Genomic DNA, 11,004 nt, shown 5'->3' on the forward strand with positions numbered 1-11,004 from the left:
TGAGAGCGATCAAATTCTTTTCCATCTCTTAGCAAAGTTATAAAACAAACTTTAGATTACATTAGAACGTTAGAATAGGAGCATCCTACCACTATTCTACGCCTGAGACGTAAAGTTAGCATATAAGGAAAAGTTTTCTTAATTTGAATATATATTTAGTTCCATACGCATTCATATGCTAAATGATATGAATATTTTTATGGTAATTCCTAACCGAAATTCTTTATGAAAACATTATGATTATATTTAAATTAGCAATTTACATTATATGTTATTCTATTGGCCAGCAGGGAATCATATACCTACTTTTTTGTTTAATCTTACATGATCTTTCTATACAACGTCACACTCACATATGTAAAATAAAATTATACATCTTCTATTCATAATTTTGTTTAACCCTACTTGTTTTTTTTTTTTTTTTTTTTTTTTTTTTTTTTTTTTTTAATAATATCACACCCACGCGTCATAAGATTTCTTGGAGTAATACTTTTGGTTCATTAGAGTATTCATTAAAACCAATTAATATTATAAAATGACCCTGTCATTACCTACTTCCATCCAACTACGGAAAATAAATTCCACCGAAAATAAAACCATTTAGACTATTCATATATCACAGTATCTTTTACGAAGTCTTGGGAAAAGTTTCCTTTTTACAATATTTAGAATATGAAAGTTATAAAAACATAGAGAAAATATATCTTCTTCAATCTCATTATTTTTAATTACTGCATTTGTCACTATCTACATACACAGAAAATATAAAGAACATAGAAATAAACTTATCCAAGGAAATCTATGTCTGAATCAGGAAACGTTTTGAGATAATATTAAAGTAAATTAACTGATATCATGACTCATGGCTCATGCTATGTACCTTTATAGGGGGATTAATTCTAATCTGGTCTACTATTATCTAGTGTTGATATAAAGACTATGTAGTTTGTAGCACATAGAGAGAGAGAGAGAGAGAGAGAGAGAGAGAGAGAGAGAGAGAGAGAGAGAGAGAGAGAGAGAGAGAGAGAGAGAGAGAGAGAGAGAGAGAGAGAGAGAGAGAGAGATACTGTAGTGGTTCCATCCATGTATTATATTCAGGTGACATTGAATTTACTCAAGCTTTCTTCTCTTACCACAAATACCCTTACCGCCAGACTTTTTTATTTTTTTTATTTTTTATTTATTTATTTATTTATTTATTTATTTATTTATTTAATTTTTTTTTTAAGATTGCCTGGCCCTTTTGGCCAGAAACGGGCTCTTGCAATCTTGCAGCCCGTAGGTGTTTCGGTAGGATTTTTTTTTTAGGATAGGTAACTGGGGTGGGGGTTATTCTGCAACTTTTATTTTTAGGATATTGGGTTAGGTTTTGGGTTGAGGATGGTAACAGGCAATTTTAAAGCCTCCCTCCCATCGTTGGAAGGAAGGACAGGAGCGCAAAACTGTCTCCTTATAAGGAGTACAAGTTATTGCCCTCAGCCGCCAATGATCGTTCTGATCTCAGCAGAGAAGTTGAAAGGGTTTTTAAGATGGCAAACTGGTGCAGTTGTTACGTTATCTAGGTGGAGGGTAGCTGCAGAGAAAGGCTGAGAGGGTATCAACATTTGCAATTATGTGTTTGACAATTGCTGTTGCAGTTTCAGGATTGTTTGGGTTGAGATCCTGTCGAAGTAGGCTTGTTTCTTGACAGTGCTGTAGGTAGTGCTGTAGAGGTTCTTCTGTACCTAGATTACAGTATTTGCACGGTCTTATTGGTCTGTGCTGTGTTGCTGGGTCTGCATCGTTGTCTAAGATGATTTGCCAGCAACATAGATATCCCAGTCGTAGTCTACAGATGATGACAGCGTCCTGGCGTGGTGTTTTCCTTGCAATTGGGTGTGGTAGTATGTTTGTTGCTTCAATATACCACTTTGCAGATCTTGATCCATCCAAGAAGGCTCACCTTACTTCGCTAGTCCTTTGGATGTTGCAGTAGGCTGCCATTTGATTCTGGATGGTTTTGAGTGAGGGTTGCACAGTAATACTTATTGTCTGGCACATTAAGGCCGATTTTGCTAAGTGATCGGCCTTGTCATTGCCAGCAATGTCGGTGTGACTTGGAATCCAATTCAGAGTCACTTGTCTGTTGTTGTTTTTGTGGATTGCTGTTATGAGATAAACATTCTCTGTTGGTTCCTTGTTTTTGAGAGCCAGGATGGCTCCTCTGGAATCTGTATGGATCGTTGTGTTTCCATGCTGTAGGTTGGATGAGTTTTCTAGGGCTTTTCCAATAGCCACAAGCTCAGTTTGTAGTGTGGAGGCATGGTTAGAAAGCCTCCAATTTTCTCTATATCCAGATGGGGAGACGACTTGCTGCAGGGATTTCGCGGTCTACTGATCCATATATATAATAGATGTTGGGTGCAGGTGTTTTGTTGATTGCACTCTTTGAAGCTTCAGTAAGTTGCTCTGGTGTACAGAGGGCTTTGCTAGCTGCTGGTAGGATGGTAAGTTGTAATTGATGGGGTCCTGAGCCCAAGGGGCAGGAGTGCTGTAGCCTTCATGCTTTTGTTGTCCATAGGTTCTGTGGGCCTCATTTTGCATTTGTATCCTTCTAAGTGTATCTAGCAGTTTCTTTGCATGCGAATTGGATGAGTCTATCTCTTCTGCTAGAGGTAGGAGTCTTTTCAATTTGTTGTTAAGTGGGCTTGTCCTGTCTGCGATGATTGACTTGAATATTAAACTGCTATTCCTAATGTCAATTCTGGTTGACAGGGAAATTAGGTTAGTTTCTGCTCTTAGTAAGCAGAGTCTTGTCCACATTAGAGTGCCACAGATGAGTCTCATGGCGTTGTTTTGCACTACTTCCAATGGTTCTTTTAGGGTGTCAGTCATTGTGGTGAGAGTAGGTGCTACATAATCGATGTGGGATCGAATTGCTTGTAGATAAAACAGTCTGAGGAGGTTGTTTGATACTCCTTGTTTGAGGGAGGACATTCGTCTCATGGCTGATAGACGAACTTTTGTCTTCTCTCTTAGGTATGTTACTTCATTTGCAGGTGATAGCATTTTGCTAATGATTACTTTAAAGTACATGAATTGATTTACCCATTCAATGGCTTCACCCCTCAGAGTAAAGTTTTGAGGGTTTTGCGGATGTTTTATAGCCATGGCTTTTGGTTTGTTAGTGTTGATCTTTAGACCAAGATCGTTGCATTTGGTCTGGATCATATCCAATGCCTTTTGGGAAGCATTTCTTGCATATGCTTTGTTTGGACATATGATACATATGTCATCTGCATATATGAAGATTTCCACTCCATTTGGGAGATTAAGAGTGTCTAGGTTCTCCATTAGTATATTGAAGAGGTAGGAGCTTAGAATGCCTCCTTGTGGTGTACCATTTTCTAGGGGGATGAAATCGGTTGTTTTTCCTTGGAAAGTGCCTCTGGCTTCTCGATTTGTTGTGCAATTTCGAGTCCAGGCTAGTAGATGTACTTTTACTCTTTTTTCTACCAGTGTAAAGAGAATGGCTGGTGAGCTGGCTAGCTCAGAGGCTTTCTCTAAGTCGAGGAATATGACAAAGGCTTTTTTGTCATTAATTGTTGATAGGACATCTGTTATACATTCTTGAGTGCCTATGCCGCTCCTGTAGGCATATAGACGGTGATGTAATTGGCCTATTTTCCACTGCAGTCTGCTGAGTACCATTCTCTCAGCTACTTTCTCGGTGCAACTAATCAAAGCTATGGGTCTGTAGGCGTCTGGTTCCTTAGGTTTGGGGATGGGGTTGGTGTCCTGTTGGTTCCATGCAGTTAGGCGTAATCTGTCTGCGTGTGTTCTGTTAATCAGGTGCAAGTACACCAACTTCGCGTGGCTTCCCATATTCCTCAACATACTGTATGTGATGAGGTCGGCTCCAGGGGCAGTGTCTATTCTGCCCCTTTCAAGGGCCGTATTTAGTTCCTCCATGGTATAGGGGCTGTCTGCATCATCTACCATATTGCAGGCGGCTTCAATAATGTTGTTCCTGATTGGGAGTAGTATTCTCTGCATGTTTATTTTCTGCAGAGGTAGGTTGGTGCTTTTTGATCTGTCAGTAAAATTGTTGGCAATTCTGTTGGCTTCAGCTAATGGGTCTGGGTGTGTGACTCTGTGTGTGTTATATTTCCCGGAGACTTTGTTGAAACAGCCCTATATGTTGGCTAGGGATGTGCTGAAGTTTATTTCATGGCACCATGAGTACCATTTATCCGTTCAGACTTCCAGTGATACTTGCACAGAGTGTTTGATGATCTCCACAAGTAAGTCAGTGAGCTCGTCATTTGTGTGTCTTCTGAGAAGTTTTCTGGTCCTATTTATTCTGGCATTCATTTCTTTGCTCCGGCTGTTATAGTACCGGGCATCAGCGTGTTTCCTCTCAGAGTGTTTTTTCTGAGGCATGGAAACACTTGCGGCTGCATCTAGTTGTTTGTTTAAGTCGAGTGATAGGGTGGATATATCATTGTGAGGGTTTTTAATGTATTCCACAGTCCATTCTGTCATAGTTGCTTCGAGTTTTCTCCAGTCTGCAAAGTCTGGGTTCCACCTTTTGGGGGGTGGAGGAGGAGGAGGGTATTGCTCCAATTCGAGGTTGATTTCTATGGCAATGTGATCGTTTGTTAATACAGGGTGCAGCTGCCATCTAGCGCCTCTTTGTATGGCTCTTGAGAGGAGGGTGAGGTCTAGTCGTCCTCCTCTTGGATGAGTGGCTTCTTTAACATTGCTGATGAGAGTTACATCCGGATATTCTTGCAGTAAGGCATGCAAGTGTCTGCCTGTTTGATTTGCTGCAGTTACTAAATTAAGGAACGGGTGATGGGCGTTGAAGTCTCCTGCAATTATTGTGTCATCAATGGAGGCAGCGGCGAAAAGCGCCTCAGCATTGATGGTTTTGGCTGGGGATTTGTAGATGTTATGTACTGTGAGAGTTGTAGCAAACAGGGATATCTGAATACTCAGAGTCTCTGTCTCAGTCCCACAGTCAATACTTGGTGCTATCTTGGAGGGAAAGCTGCTTTTAACAAGAGCTGTTAGGCCTCTTGTTGTTGGTGACAGATACGTAGAGTAAACTTTGTATCCTGAGAAAGCAAATGGTGTGTTCTCGTTGAGCATTGTTTCTTGCAGTACAATTATGTCAGGGTTTTGTACTGAAGTTTGGGAAGCAAACTTGTTCTGTAGGCCACACACATTCCATTGGAGCACTCTTACCTGATTGTTTTGGTGGGCGTTTTGATTGTTTTATGTGGTTGTGCTAGGATCGTGAACTTTACTTCTCAGGATTGCAGAAAACTGCGAAGTATATTACAAATAGCTGCTAGAATAGCATCCATGGGGCAAGCAGAGAGGTTGTATGAATTACTGTCAACATTAAGGGGGGGGAGGTGTGTGGGGGGGGGGGGCGAGAAGCACTTGGTTGGCTTCTGACAGAGGGACTAGGTAAACTTGGCAATTCTCTTAAGGAGTGAGAGGAATTGGGTGTGTGGGTTACATGAGCGGATGTGGATGTGGAAGGTTTTTTTTGGGCTGTGGAATGGCAGAAGGAAAGGTGAATTTTAGAGATGAAAGAGTAACAGGAGTGCGGGATAGGGATCTTCTTGACTTTGGAGGAGGTTTAGGAGGGTGTTGAGGTTTAGGTGCTGGAGAAAGGCTTGGAGGAGAAGAAAGTTCAGGAATGGCGTGTCTGAAGGGGTTAGAAATTTGTTGGGAGGTGCGGTTGGTAGGTGGAGAGGTATGGTTGATAGGAGGTTGCTGTGTCCGACGTTGCTGACGTGGGTGAAAGTTGTAGTGACGATCTGCTCCATGACGGTCTGCAATCCGCTGGAGCCGAAAGGGACATCTGTCATGCCAAGCATGATGAGATCCTCTGCAATTCGGGCAATGGGCGGTTGTCTTGTATCCAGGCTTGTGCCTGGTAATGCAATAGGAGGTAGGTGCTGTCTGCTGCTACACACTCCACAGATATCTGGTCCAGTGCATCGGTCCTTGGGGTGGCCGAACTTCTGGCAGCGGAAGCATCTAAGGGGTTCCTTAAAGTACTCCTCAGTGTAGAAGGTGCCCCAGAGGCCTAAGGAGAGCTGAAGAGGGCGAAGTCCCTTGAAGACTGCCTCCAGCTTGTGCGATCTCCTTCCGGCCTTCCCGGGACATCTCTTAGCAGTGAGAATGGAGGTGTGTTGGAGCACAGGTTCGAAAGGGAGGTCAAGATCATAGACGATGATGATGGTGGTTGCCCTGTCGTTGTAGTCAAGCTTTCGCATGTTCTCCTGCAGCTCTAGGAAGGTCTTGGTGGCTGGATCCTGTGCAGAAATGACCAGCTGTCCCCTGCGATTGGGACGTATGGTCATCTTGAGGTGCGGGTTGCTGACCTCCATGGCAGCAACAACAGCATAGGAGGTTGTGTTTGGTCCTGGGGTTAGTCTGAACTTCGCTGGATTTGCAGTGTTGTCCTTGGATTGGAGAGCAGGCGACAGTTGGATGGGGTTGTCCTCAGCGTCCTGGTGGTCTTCTTCGTCGTCTTCTACTTTTTCTGGGGTTGCTGGACATTCCAAGGTCTCTTGTTGAAGGTCTCTGGAGGTCCCTGTAACAGGTTCAGATGTCCTTGGGAGGTTTTTGTGGCTCCTCAAGGTGAGACACCTAGGCTTCTTAATCCTTCCCTTCTCCACTCTGGTTCGAGGGGAGGCAGTAGGGTTGGGGGAAGAACCCCTGGCTGCCATTGCAGACAGACGACGGTAGCCTTCAGCAGTCGATGGTGCTTGGTATCAGGTGTTTGTCTCAAATAACACTCGAAAAATAAAGTGTTGAGCAAGCTTCATTTTTTCACAATGCGAAAAACTGAAACTCTACAGACATAGCAATGAAAATTTCACTTACTCGCTGGTTACGATGATCCTTTCACTAGCTTGTTAGTGATAAGGACAGTCCATCATTAAACTTCTGTATTCATCGTCAAGTGACGAGGGATTTACATTATTATTATTATTATTATTATTATTATTATTATTATTATTATTATTATTATTATTTTTTTTTTTTTTTTTTTTTTTTTTTTTTTTTTGCTAAGCTACAACCCTTGCTGGAAAAGTAGGATACATGCTATATGCCCAGGGGCCCCAACAGGGAAAATAGAACAGTGAGGAAAGGAATCAAGGAAAAAATCAAATATTTTAAGAACAGTAACAACATTAAAATAATTATTTCCTTTATAAATTATAAAAGCATGAACAAAACAAGAGGAAGAGAAATTACATAGAATAGTGTGCCCGAGTGTAGCCTCATGCAAGAGAACTCTAACCCAAGATAGTGGAAGAACAAAGTATAGAGGCTATGGCACTAAAGATTTGAATTGCCTGTCATTCAAGTATCAATGACACTTAAACAAAACTCATTTTGACGACGCAGGCTTTTTATTGAATTCTCTCTATTTGTTGTGGGAACTTTTGGTTTAATTATTTGATATTCAGAATTTTCTTAGCATTATTCTTAAAACTTGTATTTCTTTGAATGTGAATTTTAATTTTTTTTCAGATGAAATAAAAATCTATATTGCTTAAGGTTTAATTTTAATGAAAGAAAAGCGATTAATATTATCAATATATATATATATATATATATATATATATATATATATATATATATATATATATATATATATATATATATATGTGTGTGTGTGTGTGTGTGTGTGCGTCTATGTACGTACATTCGACAGTTCCTCTTAACATGGATGGCTCCAGAAAAGAACAACATAACAGTCAATATAATTTACATAAGTGAACTTTTTAGGAAGAAAGGATCTTTGTTTTTGTTTTCCCTTACTAATGCATATTAATTCTATCTTCATATTCGGCAATAATATCACTCGGTAAAACTGAGAGCTGGAAGAACTGTGGAATTCATGGCGTTAAGAAATGAAAGTTTGTGTCTAAAATTATTGGTGATTCCCTTCATTGAGTTCGTCAACTACGTCTAAAATCGAATTTTCTACGTAGAAATAAATTGATTTATGTCTGAAAGAATATTTTTTCTTAAGCTTTACGGCTCTTCGCGAAAGTACTTCAGATGGCTTTTCTTCACTTCTAACTTTCACTATAACTTTTGAGGTGTTTGGTATGCGTGTTTGTGTTAGAGAGAGAGAGAGAGAGAGAGAGAGAGAGAGAGAGAGAGAGAGAGAGAGAGAGAGAGAGAGAGAGAGAGAGAGAGAGAGAGAAAAGTAAAAGGATGATATGATAAGGAGCGAGAAGAATTAGTATATCGTGTGAAAGAGAAACTCGAAAAACCTCCTTCATATGAATGAAAGTCAAAATTACTGGGATCTTAGAGTAAGTGATTCAATGTTAGTCGTAGGATTTGACGTGTCATTGATGATCCATTTATGAAAATAGATTTACATCAACATTTATTCAAAGTCCTATTGGCATATTGTTTAATCCTTATTTCGATTATATTGCTGAACGAAATTGCAATATTATATAAAAGTATCACAAATTATGAGATAAATATAATTCCGTATAGAAAATTCTGAAAGTTATTGAAGGGAATAAGATTTAGTTGAAAACACGAAATCTAATTGCAATTAGCCAAGGATTCTTCTCCCACGTCTGATATTTTTCCCATAGAGACGAAAATCTCGGATTCGCCTTCAGAGGAACGACTTTCGCAACAAATTTTAACATTAAATAATATCCAGTAAAAAGGAACTCGGTATTTTTAGTCTGGTAAGAAATCTAGCCGGCGAAGAAGGTTCATTTTACTGAGGTTTGATTCCTTAATTCAGTCTTTCCTGACTACCTATATTTGTTGAAAAATTAAGTTGATTATCTATTTGAATGGGAGAAATTCATCAAATATATTAAGATGAAATAGTCAACCTTTTTTGCTCAGACTACAGCTGTGGTGGCCGATGAGGTAACGTTCCTGACTGGTGAACGCCAGACTTTGGTCCAAGTTCCGCTCAAACTCGTTAGTACCTTTGGTCGCTACAACCTCACCATCCTTGTGAGCTAAGGTTGGGGAGTTTGTGAGAGCCTATAGGTTTATCTGCTGACTCATCATTAGCCATTACCTGGACCTCCTTGGTCCAAGCTTGGGTGAGAGCTCTTGCGCTGATCATAAGTATATATATGATCAGTCTCTAGGGCATTGTTCTGCTTGATAGTGCAATGTATCTGTCCCTTGCCTCTTTCATTCATGAGCGATCTTTAAACCTTTAAACTAGTATCATAGCTCTTTTTTATTGCTTTTCTGGAAGATAAATTGATTTGGATGCTCTTGCTTGAATCAATTTTCACTATGAAATTGGCTGAATATCAATTTCAGTGTTTATTTATACTTTACTGCTTTTAATGGTTTTCCAATTTCTACTCATTTCAGCGTCTAGTAACTAGTTATATAACTTGATGGTATAAATTTATCATCTAATATTTTCTCTATTATAGTCTTTCATCCATTACTTTGAAGGATAAAAATAGCAAAGTCTTTTTCCTCAAACGCTGATACTTCCTTGATAATTACATTACAATTTTCTCTTCTTTACCTCCGGAATAAAACCGTTCCATCATTTCATTCTCAAATGACCGATAATAACTTTCTCTTCAACGGCGACGTTTACGATGAAGCTTAAATTTTTAAGGGGAGGAAAAATACTTTGTGTATTTTTATTTTTCACATTCTAAAATGCGTTGTATCTCTTGTCGCCGTTTTTTTTTTTACTTTTATCTCTTACATATATATCCTTCTGTCTGTCTTCAGCCGTTCTTTCCCTGCATACGTTCCTTTGATATCGTTCCCGAATCAGACTTACTTTATCACCTTAATTACACTGACTTAATCCCTGAAACTTTCACAATTTCACAACTTTCTCTCCAATATTAACATCCATGCTAGGTCTACCCTTTTTTCTGAAGTAAAAATACTTCTAGTATTTCTAATTTCATTAGCCATATATCTTTATTTCAATCTTCCATTATTTCTTTGTGTTTGTCTTTATCCTTTCTTTCCCTTTGGTGACACCTGCTTACGTTCCTTTAATATCGTTCCCGAACCTGACTTCCTTTATCACTTTAATTGCACTGATTCATTGCCAGAAACTTCCACAATTTCGTAGATTATATTCTTCTTTTACTCATCAGCAAACAGCGAGATGTCTGACCGAGTTAATTGCAAAAGTTTCCAGCCACCGACGCATATAAAGAGGATTCCAAGAGGAATCGAAAGAATTCATGGTGCAGTGATTCCTGATTCCTTCGTCGTTATACTGGAAATAAAAATGATAAAGAAATTGATTCCTTTCTCGTTATTGATAGATATTGGCTTTATGCGAATATACGTCCGAGTGTCTGTCTCTGTCTCTTTTCTTTGAGTTTGTTTTCTCTCTCTCTCTCTCTCTCTCTCTCTCTCTCTCTCTCTCTCTCTCTCTCTCTCTCTCTCTCTCTCTCTCTCTCTCTCTCTCTCTCTCTCTCTCTTTTTTCCTGTTAATCATAGCAAATATATATATATACTTATATATATATATATATATATATATATATATATATATATATATATATATATATATACATATATATATATATATATATATATATATATATATATATATATATATATATACGTGTGTGTATATATAGATATATGCATAAACGGTGCATATATATGTTTATATATATATTATATATATATATATATATATATATATATATATATATATATATATATATATATATATATATAAACTATATATATATATATATATATATATATATATATATATATATATATATATATATATATATATGTATATATATATATATATATGTATATATATATATATATATATATATATATATATATATATATATATATATATATATATATATATATATATATATATACATATATATATATATATATATATATATATATGTATATATATATATATATATATATATATATATATGTATATATATATATATATATATATATATATATATA

The 11,004-nt window shown here is 37.9% G+C and overlaps 1 protein-coding gene across 1 annotated transcript; it reads right to left on the reverse strand.

The window, feature by feature from the left end:
- Positions 1–1,554: 1,554 nt before the first annotated feature.
- Positions 1,555–4,035, reverse strand: LOC137642361 (uncharacterized). Its single transcript, XM_068374855.1, has 4 exons — positions 3,879–4,035; positions 2,458–3,542; positions 1,943–2,352; positions 1,555–1,864 (listed from the first exon to the last, which is right to left on the reverse strand). The coding sequence occupies exons 1-4, from the start codon at positions 4,033–4,035 to the stop codon at positions 1,555–1,557; spliced, it is 1,962 nt and encodes a 653-aa protein (XP_068230956.1).
- Between the last annotated feature and the right edge of the window lie 6,969 nt (positions 4,036–11,004).

This window comes from Palaemon carinicauda, chromosome 6, assembly GCF_036898095.1.
Source record: "Palaemon carinicauda isolate YSFRI2023 chromosome 6, ASM3689809v2, whole genome shotgun sequence".
Taxonomy (NCBI): domain Eukaryota; kingdom Metazoa; phylum Arthropoda; class Malacostraca; order Decapoda; family Palaemonidae; genus Palaemon; species Palaemon carinicauda.

Coding starts and splice junctions, on each gene's coding strand:
- LOC137642361 (XM_068374855.1), bottom strand. CDS start 4,035: ATGCAGAGAATACTACTCCCAATCAGGAACAACATTATTGAAGCCGCC. Junction 2,353..2,457: donor AGCAGCTAGCAAAGCCCTCT/GTACACCAGAGC, acceptor AAATCCCTGCAG/CAAGTCGTCTCCCCATCTGG. Junction 1,865..1,942: donor CAAAGGACTAGCGAAGTAAG/GTGAGCCTTCTT, acceptor CCCAATTGCAAG/GAAAACACCACGCCAGGACG.